The following is a 16,500-nucleotide window of genomic DNA, read 5'->3' on the forward strand; positions in this document are numbered from 1 at the left end:
CCCAATCTGAGCCCAGGTGAGCAGCAGTCATGGCAGCCATCCTCCTGCCCGCAAGATGAACAAACTCCAAACGTCCCTTTTGCTGCAGTTGCTTGCCTTCTGGCCCAGCCCTCACTGTCCCTCCCAGACTCTGCTCCCTCAGCAGAGGTGGGCGCCCGAGGTACCACCGCCCACCGCCCACCTCCGCCCACTGCCCCGGCCCTGGTCCTCTTCCAAGCCACCGGCTCTGGCCCAGATTGGGACCAAAAGAGGGAGGGAAGCCTCGCTGAGAGCTCGGTGCCAACAGCAGATCCGTCCCCTGCGGGAACAGAAGCTGGGGGTGGGGAGCAGCTTGCGGGAGAAACCAAGGGTGCGGGCGGCTCCCTCCGCGGGCAGATGGGGCGCCGGAGACCCAGCCAAGCACCCCTCCCCGCGGCCGCCCCCCACTCCCACTGCCCTCCCCCGCCAGCAGCTCCGGAAAGGTCAGGCGCCTCGGAAACCTTTAATTCTGGCTTAATGAGCTCGGGAGGAGTCCCACGGGCGCACGAGGACCCACTCTTCATCTGTCCCGCCCCCCGGGCTGCTCCCCACCGAGGTGGTGGCGGCCTCGGTGAAGCCTACTCCCAATAATGGCCATTTGGGGCGCCCACCCTCGGTCCCGGGGACGGGACAGTGATTGTGAACGCTCACGCCCCCGCCCCGCCAGGCTCAGCCGAGCCCTGCCCCCGAGCAGAAAGCCCGAGAGCTGCGCCAGGGGGCAGCAGAGGGCACGGGGGAGCCCCGGCCTGGGGGCCTGGGTTCCGGCCTGACGCCCCCCCTCCCAGGCAGCGCATCTCCCCTTCCCCCATCACCCCCTCCAGGAAGCCCTCTCCGCCCGCCTCTGGCGTGGGGCTGCAAGCTCTCTCAGGCAGCCCCTCCCGTAGCCCCCCCTCCTGCCTCCGGAATCCGACCGGCCGTCCCACGCTCTGTCAGCACCCCCCCCCGCCCCCCCACCGCAATCCACCCTTCCTCGGTGTCTCTCCGGCCTTCTGTGGACACAGCCCCCCGCCTCTAACCCGGAGGGGAGGATGCCAAAGAGGGAGCAAGGGTTGCACTTCTAGCTCACAGGGGGCTGAGAGGTGCAAATGGGGCTTGTGCAAGTCTCCGAATGTGGCTAACCCGGCCAGCGACTTTGTCCTGACCGCTCAAGGTAGGCCGGAGCGCTGGGGTGTGGGGAAGCCCAAACTCCTCCCAGGCCCGCATTTCCCCAACTCCCGCCCAGCTTGCTGCTCTACACACACACACACACACACACACACACACACACACACCAGACAGGCTCCATCCACTGCACTTGCTCTGTCTCCCCCAGCCCACCCCACACCCCACACTGTTCTTACCAGGATGACGGCCGCCACAGCCCCAGCCTCCTTGTCCACCAGCGGCATGACCAGCACTGAGGGGAAGAGGGCAATGAGGTGGTCCTGCGGGGCCAGTGAGGCTCAGAGATACAGAGCCAAGCCCCAGGGAGGGAGACAAAGACACAGACAAAGAGGCTGGGACAGAGACACAGAGAGACCCAGAGACCCAGAGAGACAGGGGGTCCTGAGGCAGCAACAGAACAACCACAGCAATGTCCCCTGCATGGAAGGAAGCCCCCTCACTTCACAATTCTCCTGTGACCACCACCCCCAGCGACCCTGAGAGGGCAGGAGGCAGGTAAGGCTGAGCACCCCTATTTTACAGATTGGGAAAGTGAGGTCCAGAAAGGGGAAGTGACTTGCCCAAGATCACACAGCAAGTCAGGTCTCCTGACTCCCAGTCTTGTGCACTTTCCACATCGAGACAGAGGACAGAGACCTAGAGAGGCTGAGACACGAGGCAGAGAGACATGGCGGACAGGGGGTGTGGAGAGGAAGAGAAAGAAAAACAGAGACAGTGACAGAGAGAGCATGACAACAACGCAGCCCATCTAGCAATAGACACAAGCACACGATCACTGTGGCCACTGGCCACTGAGCCCTCGTATGTGCCAGGCCCTTAACATGCATTATCTCATTTGCTCCTCCTCAAAACACCCCCTCAAGGTAGGTTCTCTCATCCCCATTTTACAGATCAGGAAACGGAGGCTCAGAGAGGTTAGTAGCACAAGAGGGAGAGAATTAGAGGATTTGCTGGAGACACAGGCAAGAGAAAGATGGAGACAGAGATGAAGACAGGGATAGAAGACAGACGTGATCTCGGGAGCAGGAGCACAGTCCCTCCCTGCCCCTGCCCACTTCCCAGTCCTTACCTTGGCTGTCAGGAGCCAGTGGAGCCACCAGCCTGGCCAAGGGCTTCCCTGGCAGATTTGAGGGGCCCAGTCCATTGCAGCCCAGCCGCTTCCGGGAGACCACAGCCTCTCTGAAAAGAGGATGCCATCCCATCTCTCAGTCCCTGGATTACATAGGAGCAGACCCCAGCCTGGGGACGCACAGCAGGCTGGACCCTGCACATCTGCAAGGATCTAGACAATTTAACCTGCTGTAGGGTGGACACAAATAAAAGAGATGGGAACCCTGACCTGACCATGTAGCATCTGGCTCCTGGTACCTCTTGCTGGTGGGTGTGGGCCTAGTGCAGGTCCCCCAGAGCAAATAAAGCAAGGACTCAGAGCTAGGCTGCCTACATTAAATCCTGCTGTGGCTACTACTTGACCTTGGGCAAGTGACCTACCTCTCTAAGCCTCCCAGGGAGACAGAGTGTGGAGGAGAGTAGAATACTAACCATCTCCATCCTCAGAAAGCCATTCTATACACCTGAAACTAGTGTAACGCTGCATATCAACTATACTTCAATTAAAAGAAAAGAGAAAAAGAAAACATTCTAGAGCAACCTGCAGTGCTAAGCACAGGAGGACTCCAGAGATAGCTGTCCTAACTTGAGTTTATCCTTCACTCCCTATGTGCCATGCACAGTCCAAGCAACTCCTATAGATTAACTCAGAATTCCTGACAATCCTATGAATTCAATATTATCATCATTTTCCATTTGCAGGTGGAGAAACTAAGGCACTGAGAGGTTAAGAACCTATCCAAGGTCCCATGGCTAAGTGGTGGAGTCAGGATTTGAACCCAGGCAGTCGGCACCAGAGTCCATACTCTTTTTTTTTTTTTTTAATGACAGAGAGAGAGAGAGAGAGAGAGAGAGAGAAGCAGAGGGAGAACCAGGCTCCAAGCAGGGAGCCTGACATAGGACTGGATCCCGGGTCTCCAGGATCACACCCCAGGCTGAAGGTGGCGCTAAACCGCTGGCCAGGGCTGCCCAGAGTCCATACTCTTAACTAGTGTGCTAGAATCTTTCTAAAGACCTGAGGGGGCATGAGCTTCCAACAGGATTAGTGTGAATGGGGGTAGGTGTGAAGAAGGGGGCAGGGAGGAGAGATGGTGTAGGAAGAATGACTTTCTATCTGCCCTCACCACACATACCACCCTTCCCCTGGCCTCTAGCTCTTCCTGCTTAATTAAGTGCCTGATTTTTCACCAACTGTCACTCCCTGATGATTAATTGTCCTGGGTTCCTCATCCCTCATGCTGCCTCTACTTAATTGTGTTTGTAGGAACTGCCTGGCCTGAAAAGAAGAGAAGCCTGGGGGGCATATGGGGTCACTCAGGGGAGCCAAGCAAAGGCCAGTTGAGAAAAAAGAGAGGGGGCAGCCTACAAGTCTCCTGATCAGGTCACAGCTTCTAGAGAAATTGAGGACAAAGAGGTTGAGCATTTTGGTAGAGATCGTGCAGTATTCTGAACTGGATCCACTCCCTCCCGGTCTCTTGGTCTAGAATCTACAAGAACCGGTGGTACCTCCTACCCTCTAGCCCTCGCACTCTGGACCATTAGGCTCCTAGAGTGCTAGGCTCTGGTTCTGCGCTGTCCAACTATGCCAATCATCCCAGGAAGGAATAGGAATCTAGGGTGGCAGGAGGGCAGTGCAGCCATGCTTCCTGATGACTAAACTGCTAAAGACTGGGGCTTTCTGGGGGCAGGTGCCTTCCTTGGTGACCCCCAGGCAAACCCTCTCTTGCTGAACCCATGCAGCCACTTGGCTTCCTGCAGTCTGGTTTTTGGGTGACCACAAGGTGGCGCTGGTCCCTATGCTGCTGGTCAGTGAACCTGTCACTTCATCCCACTGACCCCTGACTCCCCCATTCCTACCATCCCAACCCCCTGCCCTGACCAGAGTTACCTTGGCCTCATCCCCTTTCTCCTGGGGAACCCGATAAAGGAGTCTGCCCTCAGCCTTTTTTCTTTTCTGCACAAAACTTCTTCCTCTGTGCTCACAGCCCCATGACTCCCCAACCCCCCACTCTCATAAACTCCAGACCCCAGATAGGACCCCAGATACCCCAAGGCCTCCTGGAAGCCTGCCCTAGATGTCCGTGACGTTGACAAAGGCACCTAGTCCCAACCTGAACTTGTTCTCTCCCCCACAGAAAGTGGCACAACCACCCATCAGGTCCCTTGTAGCTTGTCCACAAACTGTCCTTAGCTACCTCCTCTTCCTCACCTCCCCCATTCAATGGGTGAATCACCTCCCATGCATCTCTCATAACTGTCCTGCATGGAATTAGTGTCAGAGAAAGCTTCCTGGAGGAGGCGATGCTGAGTTGGGTCCTAAAGAACATGCAGAGGTTATCGAGGCTGAGGAGAAGGGATGTGCAAGCAGGAGGAACTACCTGTGTAGAGGCTCAGAGGAGAGAAAGACCGTGTGGCTGCTGGATTGCCCTACTTGCAAGGAGGTTAGTGTGGCCGGATGGCAGAGAGCAAGGCTGCAGAGGGCCTGGGGAGCCGGGCGTGATCCTGAGGGCACTGGGAGCCCCAGAACAGACTTGCATAGGGGGAGGTAAGGGGCAGGTTTGCTCTCAGGTTAATCTGTTTAGCTGCTGGGTAAAACTCTCATTAGACAGGGAGGATCTGAGAGGCTGGAAACGTCCTGGCAGTGAGAGCCTGTGGTCTCAGGGGTCCCAGGACAGCAGCAGACGAAAGGCTGGGCTGGGGCAGGTCAGCCTTGACTCTGCCCAGATCATTCATGGAGCCCCGGTGCCTCCAAGGGGACTAAACCCTCTGGAGTCCCCTCACCTTGGCACCTTGCTCTGCAACCTGCCCTACCTGGCCAGGCCACATCCCACAGTCCCAGGCTGGTCTATGCTGGGCCATGCTCATCCCAGCCCATGCCCATGGGAGCCCTTTCCTCGGCTGCACCCTTTCCAGAACTGTAGCCCCTCTGGGGGTTTTAAAGACAGCCACAGACTGGAAGGGCAAGGGAAGGGAAGTGCCCAGGCTGAATCTCCCCAACTGAGATGGGGGTGGGGGCTGTGTCTATACTCCCACCCCAATGGTTCCTGACTCAACTTAGGACCTTGTACCCTGCCACATCTTCCCTCCTGACTCCTCTATCCTCCTGTCCCAGATGCCAGGCCGATGGTGGAGGGTGAGGGGACTCCACGCCCAGGGGCCAGCTGTCCAGGCTGAAAGCTAATGACTCAGCCCCAGTGCCTGGGTGGTCATGGCTGCCCCAGTGACGATAAAGACAGATGGGCACAGAGTGGGGAGAGGAATGGGCGTGGACTTTATGACAGTTCCGTCCCTTTAACAATTATTTGTTTAGTGGCAAGAGTAGAGAAAAAGGCTTTCTGTAGGTAGGGTCAATGGCCTGGAAAGAGCTGAGTGCCCAGGCCCCCTTCCAATCCTCTGAGCCCCTTCTCTGGTGAGGCCCCATCCCTCTTACAGAGCACCCCACCCCTCACCTCCAGGGGCCTCAACCTCGCTCTGACTTTTCATCTCTCTTAGAGACAAATTATGATCTGGGCCAAGACCTGGACCCTCCTGTCCCCTGTCCTCTCCCAGAACGTGAGACTCCAGGGATGGGAAGAGACTATTCCCTGTGTCCCCTGAGACAAATCAGAGGGACCCACAGATTCTGCAGTGAAAGAGGACCTGGTCAGCTCTGAGGAAGACATTTCTCCAGGTGGGGCACCAGGACCCCCAAATGGTAGCAAAGGGAGACAAGCAGCTGGGCTGCTGTGGGTGATGGTGTCCCTTTGGCAGCTGAAAGGCCCCAGACTTCGCGCTACACCCAGCAGCGGATAGTAAGAGGCTTCAAGATGGCAGGAGACACACTAAGAGGAGGCAGGCGGGCGGGCTGGGGACCGAAATAGGCTGAGGGATTGAGGAGGCACCAAGATGAGGGAGCTGACTTCCAGGAAGGTCCTACCACAGACAGCCTTCCACTTTCCAGGAGGCTCTCCCCTCTGGGCCCTGGAATTCAGAGCTGGCCCTACCCTCACCCAGGGCAGTGTCCCATCTTACTGACTCTCAGGAACGGATGGAGGCCCAGAGTGGACCCTTGGCCTGGTGGTCACAGCCACTCCTTCCTGGATCCCAGGCCCCCCAACTCCCAGCCCATTGTTCTTGTGGAAAGACCCAACCCAGAGGGAGGCCACTGCGGCCCAGACACCTTTTCTGGAAACTGGATCCTTCTCAGTGCTGGGGGAGCTATACGGCAGGCTTCCTAGAGCACTTCCAGCTGGGCCTGGGTCGTGTGAGATAAGGGAAATGTGGCTGGATGAGTGAGATGGAGTCACACAGGGAAGGACTCTGCTCAAGAGAAGAGGTGTGACCAGCATGAGGGGGTAGGGAACCCAAAACACAGTGTGGAAATGAACCTGGGCCCCTGTGAGCCACGGAGGGGATGGGGTGGTGGCAGGAGGGGCCTCCCCATCCCCCTTGGACTATCTCCCCTGCCACTGTCACACCACACCGAGCACATCCTCTGCCCCTTCTTCCTGGGCCTTATCTGTCTTTATGACCCACCTCTATTCACACCTGCCGCTGTTTCCCAGCCCTGACGGCCCTCCAGGGTTTCCTGGAGCGGTGCCCCCTCCACTGGGCACAGCCAGAGGCTGGAGCTGCACCTCAGCCTGAGGCAGCTGCCCAGTCTCCTGCTGGGGCCCAAACCACAGGGGTCACCATTGGAAAGACCCAGCACCCAGCACCCTCACTTTATAGAAAAAGATGGGAGCCATAAGAGAAGGAGTTTTCTCAAGGTCACCCCAATGAGGACATTGGGACCTGGGGTGGAGGGTGACCAGCAACCACTGAGCTCCGACTTGTGCCAGGTCCTGGGCATCCGTCATCTCATTACATCAAAAGACAGGGCCTACTGATATCTCTGTTCTAGAGAGAAGAAAACAGATTTGGAAGCGGATACAGGGAGGCAGGGATGGGCTAGACTCCAGGCCTATCTGACTCCCATTCCAGTGCTCTTCCCTATTCCACATACCTAGCTAGGTCTTAGCCCTGGCCTTGGAGGTAGACTCAGCACCAGACACGGGCAGAGGGGGCAGTGATGGAGCACAGATTTCAGAAGAGAGGACTGGCCTAAACCTTCACCCTTAATCCTTGCTGGCTGAATAAATTGTGATCTCTGTGTCCCCTGGGATGTGCGTGCATCCCCTTTTGCCCCTTGTCGGGCTCTTCTACAACTCCTGGGGTTTCTGAGCCCTGTCTCCCAGCAGACACCTCTTCATCTCCACTGAACTCTGGGCTAGTTGCACTGGAACACTCACTTTTAATTGCCTTTTTAATTTTTATTTTTTTAAATAAATTTTATTTATTTATTCATGAGAGACACAGAGAGAGAGAGGCAGAGACACAGGCAAAGGGAGAAACAGGTTCCATGCAGGGAGCCCGACATGGGACTCGATCCCAGGTCTCCAGGATCATGCTGAAGGTGGCGCTAAACCGCTGAGCCACCAGGGCTGCCCCCCCTCCCCTTTTTTTTTAACCCAGTATCTTTTCCAAAAGCTTTACTAGGTCTGGAGTCGGGGAGGGGGCATTGGGGAATACTGAGAGTGCAGAAGATCTGAGACCTCTCCAAGATGCCTGGACCACAGACCCCCCCGCCCACCCCATCTCACAGCAGAAAGCCTCAGGGGAGCATTTGCGGGTTCAGAAGGAACAGAGCAAACCCTGCAGGGTGCTCCCCTCCTGCCTTCTGAGCTTATGGCCCTGCATCCCTCTCCCAGGCACGCCTCCCCAGTCCACTTGAAGGAAACTTCCTGGATGGAGCAAGCTCCTAGGAAGCAAAGTTCTTAGCAGTAGGGGTGCTGGCTCTGAGGAGAAAAGTGGATATGATAGCATTATAGCATTCTTTTTCCTCAAGATTCCAAAGACCTGTCAGCCCTATCCTGCCATCTCACAGATGGGGCAGTAGAAGCCAGAGAGGGGCATGGCTAGCTTGGTTCACACAGTTCTTGAGGGAAGGAGTCATCAGGAGATGCTGAATGGGACAGTATCACCTACCACCCATCCCATAGGGGGACCAAATGGGAAGGCTCTGGGTTGTTGGAGAGGCACCACCCCCTCCCATGAGGAAGGGCTAGAGAGAGATCAGCATCTAGGAATCCAGAACTCCAAGTGCCAGAAGGGGCCTCAAGACCCCTGGCATCCCCAGCACCAGGACCTCGGGCATCCCCAAACAGCAATTTTTTCCCATGGCCTCTAGGAAAAGAGAGTGCCTTACTGGCCTCAGCTACTACCTCAAAAAGCCATTATCTCTGAACCATCTGGCCTGTTGGAAAAGCCCTCCCCCGGGGAGTGGAGTGCTGCCTTCTAGTAACCCCCACTGATGTCCACTCTGCCCTCAGCTCCTGACCTAGTGCTCCCCAGGCCCATGATGGCCCTGCAGTGCTTCGAAGGCAGTGACCATGTCCTCTGTGACCTGACCTCCTCTAGACCAGCACTCCTGCCTGCCAACACTTTCTTATCTGACAAGTTCCACTTCCCCTGACTGTCCCCTAAATGGCCAGGAACCAGGAGACTGTGTCCCAGGCCTCGCTCTGTCTCACACCAGGTATGAGGCCTTGGACATGTCTCAGGATGGAAGATAAGGAGGCTGACTTCAATAGGCTAGGAGGCATCAGGGGACCACAGAGCAGCGAGCCTACCGAGCCTACCGAGCCTACCGTCAGGGATTCCGACATTCTATCCTGCCAAAAACAAAACCAGACACTTAGCATTTCTAATGGATGTGGTTTTAAGTGCTTGTGTTAAACATTTAATCCTCGCAGCAACCCTATGAGGTGAGTACTGTCATTATCACCATTTACAAACAGGATACCTGGGGCCCAGAGAGGAGGAGCACCTTGCCCTAGATTATACAGGTAGTAAAAGGGAACTGGGACTTGAACCCAGGCAGTGGGGCTCAGAACCCACAGCAGGACACTGTCTCTGATCCCCCTGTGCTCAGACACAGGGTTGACACCACGTGCTCTTGCAGGTCTAACATTCTATGATTCTGTGAGAACCTCCCAGGTGGTTCTCATAGCCTGCTGGGGTTCTAATGATAAACTGTAGCCCCGACCTTCTGAGACTGGGCTCTGAGGAGACTGTGGCACTTTAGAAGAGCTCTCTAGGTTTCTAGAAGAACACCTACCAGTTGGCACTTCCCCTGTGCTGCCCACTGCCCCAACACAACATGAGAAAAGACATTGCTTCTTCCCTCTATGGGGAGTCAGTGACCCAGCCGGCAGGGAAGTAGAGGGCAACTGGATGGGGAGAGTCAGACTGGATGGCTTTGGAAAGTCCCCTCCACCCCCCACTCTCCACCCCCCACCCAGGCCTGAGATACTTGATTGTATGAGAGACAATGGGATACAGAATGGCTCACCGGACTTTCCCTTCCTGGGGCAGCTCGTGGGGGGGGTCCTCACACACCAGCCGGGACTCCCCATCCAGTAGGTAGGTGTAGACGGTCTCCTAGGACAGAAGGCACTGGTGAGATCCTGCGGAGAGCCCTCCCAGCTGCCCTGTCCCAGCCCAGAGAGGGATCTGGGTGATAAGGTCACAGACCCTGTGGCCGTGGGCTCAAGTAACTGTTTTTACTCCCCAGGGAATTCTAACAGGCAGCCAGCATGGAAACACTCCTTTATGAACTCACACTTTACCCCTCCTCTTGGAGGGGCTCTGGGCAGGCAGTGACCCATGACCCTGCTGGCTTTCCTTGTCTATCACCCCAAGTCCAAAGTGTCAGGGAGAGAATCTAAAAGGCTGAAAGTGTAGACAAATCCCATCCACCACCCGCCCCAAGGTATTTCCCTGCTGTGCCTCCAGCCTCAGCAAACTATAACAGTGGTCCATCCAAGGCTGTATGGCAGGAGGGGGCTCAGAATGCCCTGGAGGCTTCCCTCCTACCTCAGAGACACAAATAATTCTACAAGAAACTGCACACTGTGACTCAAGCCAGAAGGACTTCCTGGAGGAAGTGACCTTAAAGCTGTAATGCAGTGAAAATTAGACACATTTGGGGAATGAGGGGAGGCATAGAAGAATGGCTTCTGGGCGGGCTGAGTAGCAGATAAGTGTAAAGAGCACAGAGTATTTATGGAACTGACAGTGGAGGCAGGGGACACAGGAAGTGGCCCTGGGGTCAGCAGGGCCCATAAACATAGCTGAGGGGAGGCTGCTGTGAGTGCTGAGAGGTAGGAGCAGGTGCATATTCTGGAATGATCACTCCCTAAAGTGAGATCAAAGCTCTATTCAAAGTTGTCAAGTCTTCTGCTTGTCAATGTGCCTTCCTCAAGGGCCCAGAGCCATCTTGACATCTTGGCCTTGGTTCTGGGCACATGCTAGCAGAAGTGGTTGCCCTCGCCGACCCGTGGGTAAAAAACCACATTCCCTCCAAGCAGGACTGGCTACCCCAAGGGATCCATAGACAACTCCCATCACCCCATCAGCACAGCCTCAGCGAGCGCCCCACTGCCTTGCATGCTGGGTGCAGAGGGAGACACTGAGGCCAGTGCTGCCCAGCAGAGACCGTGCCCCAGTTCGGGGCACCCACATGCCCAGCTAAGCATCCTGAGGGGCACTGTTTTCTTGGAGGCTGGTGTGTGCGGGCTCTCCTCTCTCCTGATGCTATCAGGGAGAGCTTCTGGAAGAGATGACACTGGAGCTGGGTGTCGAAGACCCACTGCAGTAAGTTTGGCAGTTAAGTGTGGAATCCAGTCGAAGCAATTACTCTTTGGCCACTGTGAGAGCCCACAATCCTGCCAGCCACTCTTGTTATCTTTGGCTGTCCCTACCCTCCAAGTCCCAGGAGTTGTTCCAGTCCCACTTCCAGAGAACTGGAGCCAACTCACTGGTGGTGTGGGCTGGGAGGATAGGGCCTGAGAGGAGTGAGAGGGGCAGGCATAGGCCAGGCCTGGAGGTCTCCTCATCTCTGTCCTACCTCCTTCTGGTCCTCCAGTCTTTGCAGCAGCCTGGGAGGGGCTGGAGGCATCTAGCCCAAAGATGTTAGGAGGACCCCCCCACACTCCCCAGCACCCAGAGTCACAGGGAGAGAGAGCCTGGCCTTGGCAGAGAGAGAGAGAGAGAGAGAGAGAGAGAGAAGTGGCTACACAGGGGGTGGGGAAGCAGGGAGGACAGATCCTCATCACTTCCGGATGTCCCTCTGCCTCCCACCCCCTCACTCTCAGCCCTGTGGGTTAAAATTAGCTGAGTTTATTGGAGAGAAGGAGGGAACCATCGCAGACACATCAGCACCATCTGCATTCAGGGCTGCCTGCCACAATGGGTGCTGATGAGGGAGCCAGGTGCTGGCTCTCCTCAGAGAGGGGGACTATGGAGACCCCTCCCCCACTGCCCCACCCTCCCGTCTTCCCGGGGCAGAGCAGCCGCCTCCATCTCCTCCCTTCTCTGGGGGCAGAGCAGATCCCCCGTCTTCCCTCCTTTCTCTAGGAGGCAGACTGGAACCCTCTCAGTTCCCCTCCAACTCCCTGTGAGCAGAGCAGACACCTCCAGCTCCCCCCACCCCCATTCCCTGGGGGCAGAGCAGAACCTCCCATCCCCCTCCCTTCTCTGGGGGGCAGAGCAGAACCTCCCATCCCCCTCCCTTCTCTGGGGGGCAGAGCAGAACCTCCCATCCCCCTCCCTTCTCTGGGGGGCAGAGCAGATCTCCCATCTCCCCTCCCTTCTCTAGGGGCAGAGCAGATCTCCCATCTCCCCCAACCCCCTGTGGTCAGTAGAGACCTCTCATCTACCCACCCCTCACAAAGGGCAAATCACACTTCCATGTCTCTACCCCTCTTGAGGAGGTGTGGGGGAAGTGGGTGGGGGGAGGGACCCCTTCAGGAGAAGGGGTGTGCCGAGGCCCTCCACCCAATTAAACCACAGCTCCCCAAAGACAGGGCTCCCTTAGCTCGTACAGGTCTCTTGGATGAGCTAAGGGAGACCTGTCCCACTGTTCCTGGACCCTAACTGCCTGGATCACAGCTTTCTTCCAAGCCCCCAGCTCTGGGGGTACAATTAATCTGGTTCAGGGTATCTGTACTGGCAGAGCCACCAGGTACCCTGCCTATGAAGACCTAACTAGTCACCTCCTCCTGACCCCTCCCAGGGCAGCCTCAATGGCCACAGAGGGCCCAGGGCAGCCTTGTAGCTGCTGACCTGCTAACCATCCCCCCACCCCTTCCTTTCCAGATGTTTCTCCATCCCAGGCCAGATGTTGCCTCAGTCCTCGCCTTCTCTGGGAGGATTTATTTTTGGGCGCCAACACACCACCCACTTCCTACCAATTTCACACTCAATAATGCTCACTCATTAGCCCTCCTCCTGGGCTCTGAACTTCTAGAAGGTTTGAGAAGGCAGAGCTGAGGAGAGAGAATGGGGCTTAGGTGCCAAGCCCCATTTGTCCCTGTCATGCTGTGTGACCTTGGGTGAGGCACCCTCCCTCTCTGGGCCTCTGGAGGTTCATTTATCAAGCAGATTCAGATACAGTGGGCTTGCAGGGGTGGGGATGGGGCATGAGGGGTGTCACATTTTGGCAGAGGCTGCCCTTGACTGCTATCTAGAGTAGGGAAGAGAAGATTCCAGGCTATGGTGACCCACGTCAGGCATCTCCGCCTCCGGGAAGTCTTCTCTGCTCCTTCAGCTGGTTCAGATTTCCCCCACCAGGCTGACTGCTGGGACAGGGCAGCTTCGGGTCTCAGGGCCAGTTTGCTCATCTTACTGCCTAAGGGGTGAGCAGTGGCCAATAGAGCCAGGCTGAGGAATGGCCTGGGCAGGTCAAAAGAGGCACAGTCCCCTCACCAAGGCACTCTGGGCCCAGACAACCAAGGAGGCCAGGCTACCATGGGCCCAAACAGCTACCCTCCACCTGCCCCCAATCTCCAATCATCCACGATGTTGGGATAGGTGAGAGAGAAGCCTAAAGGTTTCTAGAGGTCATCTTGTCCAGCCTCCCATCTCCAGGCAGGATACTTCAACTTCACAGAGACTCATTCAATAAAGCTGTGCCTCACTCCAAGCACTGCTGGACTTGACATCAAGAAAGTTCTTCTGCATGTCTACCCTCAACCTCTTCTGCTACATATCCCAAAGCCCACCTGACTCCACTATGTTCTAACTATTATCCTAGGGGAATCCTTTCCATTATCTGAGACATGATCTTTCCAATTAAGCTCTAAGTCCCCTTCTGTCTTTGACAGTTCAGAATTCCTATTTAAGTTCATTCTTTGGGACTCAGCTCCCGCCCTTCTCCTCCAGGACACCCTCTCGGAACACTCACCCAAACCCTTCACTTCCCTAGGAGAGTCCTCTGGGCAGAGACCCTGCCTCCTCCTTCCTTCTCGACTATATGGAAGATACAGCAAGGAGCTGGGCAAAGATTTGGGGGGTGAGGGGATTGCGGGGCCAGGCACTTACCACTTTGGGGAGCACGGCTGAGAGGGCCTCCTTGACAGCCCGCCGGAAGCCTGCAATGTGGATGACAGCACCCAGGCTCAACAAAGCATCCTGGAAGGAAGAGAGGAAAGAGCAGTGAGGGCTTTCTTCAGGCAGACCAGGGCAGCCCCATCTGCCCATGCAGCTAGGAGCACAGACTCTCCCTGTAAACCAGAGCCCAGGGCTCTCAGACACTTGGATCCCAAGGTCTTAAAATCTCGGAACCCAAGAAGTCTTAAGGCCCTAGTATCTCTAAGTCCACTCATCTTACAGATGGACCAAAGGGGGCTCAGAGAAGGGCCAGAGACTCTGCAAAGTGCTCACAGTAGGTCAAGAGGTCAAGTGTAGTCTTGCCCCCATCCGCAAGGGCAACTCTGGCATAGTAGGGAGAGCACCACCTTCCATATTAAAACAAAGCAAAATAAGCAAACCCAAAAAAAAAACAAATTTGAATACTGGGTTGGGAGTAGCGAGAGCCCAAGGGGTACATGAGCTCATAAGGTGGGAGAGACACAGTTGGGCCAGCCTCTGGCAAGATAAAGGAGGAAGGAGAAGTCAGCCTTGACTGCCTCAGAGCTTTCGCATCCCAGGAACAGGCCTTGTCCTTGGACAGCCGGAACAGAGACAAAAAAGGTCCATGTTTCTCACTCTTTTAACTTGGCTGAGCCACAGGGATCAAAAAGAAAGGTAATGGAACAGGGGACCCAGGGCCAAGGCAGGCTCATGACTCATACTGTCCACTCAGCCATGCCCTCCCCGCTAGCCCTTGAAGTTCTCTTCTGTGGATGGCTGGGTCTGTGTTCAAAAAGCAAAATGATTAACCACAGGAGGAAGGAGATATGGTTTGGCCCCCATTTATGTGAAAATGTTATAAGGTTGAGGGTCTTAGTGAACCACAAGCTCAGCATGAGCCCATAGTGTATGTGTGGCTGGAAATAAATTAAAATGCTGAAGCTGCAGGCCATATTAATAAAGATCTGTTAGCCCAAATAGGGAAGATGGCAGTTCCCCCCACTTCTGTAGGCTGATTAGATCATCCCCAGGGCATTGTGTCCCAAGTAAGGACAAGATGAGACTCAGTCACAGGTGATCCATGTAAGGAAGGATCTAGAAACAAGCACTGCGTGTGACTGAGACTGGAGAACCTGGGGGTGCCTAGCTTACAGCAGAGCAGACCCATGGGCTTCCATCTTTAACTCCAATCTCTCAGGCTCTCCTGAGCAGCAGGACAGGACTCTGTGGCCCCAGGGACAGCCTGGAGACCCAGAGCTTTTAAGGAGGCTCGCCTTGGCCCAGTGGGACACAGGCAGAAGCCACCAGAAGAGAGGGAGGAGGTGAGCTGCTTATCCCTAAGGGTGGGCAAGAATAGACTCAGTGGCCGTTTTTCAGAGAGGCCACAGAGAGGCTTCTGGGGCTGGGCTCCAGGAGAAGCCTGGGGCCCAGGCGTCAGCTCCAGCTTTCAGCCATGTGTCTTCGTGGCTGCGGTCTTCCCCCTCATCCCCTCAGCCACGGAGTCCTGTTTCCAGGAGTGGGCGGCAGCCACGGACTTTCTCCCCAAATGCTCACTTGGCATTGGTCTCCCCACACCCAGCCTCCCTCTGATCCTTCCCACTGCTCAAGGATGAAGATGCGTTTTTGCCATGGAGACAGGTCTCTGCCCTCGGACATCAGAAGCTGCTGATTCCAAACATTATAACCTCCCCAGTTGGATCAGTTATCCTTTAACCCTAAGGCACGCCTCATCACAGGTCACACACCCTCAGCATGCCACCTATGCTGGGCCACACGGCCACAGAGTCACCTCTCCACAGAAGCACCCAGCATGCCTTCAGACACCCTCTAGGCATGCGCACAGGTTCTCACAGGTGCAGCCATGTCCTTCTGGACTCACAGGGCCAGGGCTCAGCAATCTGTCCTATACCGGAATTGGTGGGTGCCTGTCTGGCCTTTATTCAGATCAGTCAGCTTTCTGTGACTTTTCAGACTAAGGGCAGGACAAAGGTGGTGACAGGGGGACAGCTGCACAGAGGGTATACATGTAGGCTACCGTGCCCTTTGGAGGTCAATTCTGTACTAAAAGAGGGGAGAAAGAGCTCGTGTCCCAAATAATCCCCAAATTAAGTCCGCCAACCTGTACTCCTACGGCTGAGACTTCCAGGTCAGGGCCTCAGAGGGTGGTGCTAGTTTAGGCCTGTTCCGCCTGGAGGTAGGTCGGGGTGGGGTGTCGGGGGGCAGGCGGTAGACAGGCTGAGCCCCGGGGTTCTTGGCCTCTGGTGGAGTGTGATGCGTGTATGCTGTGGAAGTTGGAGAAGAGAGGCCCGGGTGACGGGCTGAGCTCTGCTACGGGGAGAGGCTTGGGACAGCTAAGTCTCCTCGCTTGACAGATGAGGAGACCGAGACTCAAAGAAAAGCAATGTCCCATTTATGGTCAGCCAGCGAGTCGGGCAGAGCCAGTTGGCAGCCCAGATCTCTGCATCTCCAGCCCCAGTCTGGCTCCAGCTCTGCATCGGGCCCCCAGCTGCCCCCGCAAAGGGGGCTTAGAGAGGATGGTCTGTCTTTTGTTCCAATTGGTGGGCCCCTCTGTTCCTCTACCTGCCCTTTACCTGGATTGGGGGATGTCCTGACCTGTCCTTTACCGGAATTGGTGGGTGCCTCTCTGGCCTTTGTTCAGATTGGTCAGCTTTCTGTGACTTTTCAGACTAAGGGCAGGATGAAGGTGGGGACAGGGGGACAGGAGACGAAAGGGGCAGTGGCTGAAAGGGGCTTCCCTGGCCTTGGCCAGAGTGA

The 16,500-nt window shown here is 56.0% G+C and overlaps 1 protein-coding gene across 5 annotated transcripts in view; it reads right to left on the reverse strand.

The window, feature by feature from the left end:
• Positions 1-16,500, reverse strand: part of PDE2A (phosphodiesterase 2A) — a 92,662-nt gene that overhangs the window by 18,178 nt on the left and 57,984 nt on the right. For all 5 annotated transcript variants that reach the window (XM_077866886.1, XM_077866888.1, XM_077866887.1 and 2 more), the window contains 4 exons: positions 13,696-13,785; positions 9,665-9,753; positions 2,252-2,361; positions 1,359-1,414 (listed from right to left, as the gene is read on the reverse strand). In XM_077866886.1, the coding sequence (XP_077723012.1) occupies positions 1,359-1,414; positions 2,252-2,361; positions 9,665-9,753; positions 13,696-13,785 (345 nt within the window). The remainder of the gene's footprint in view (positions 1-1,358; positions 1,415-2,251; positions 2,362-9,664; positions 9,754-13,695; positions 13,786-16,500) is intronic.

The sequence above is a fragment of the Canis aureus genome, chromosome 23 (assembly GCF_053574225.1).
Source record: "Canis aureus isolate CA01 chromosome 23, VMU_Caureus_v.1.0, whole genome shotgun sequence".
NCBI classification, from domain to species: domain Eukaryota; kingdom Metazoa; phylum Chordata; class Mammalia; order Carnivora; family Canidae; genus Canis; species Canis aureus.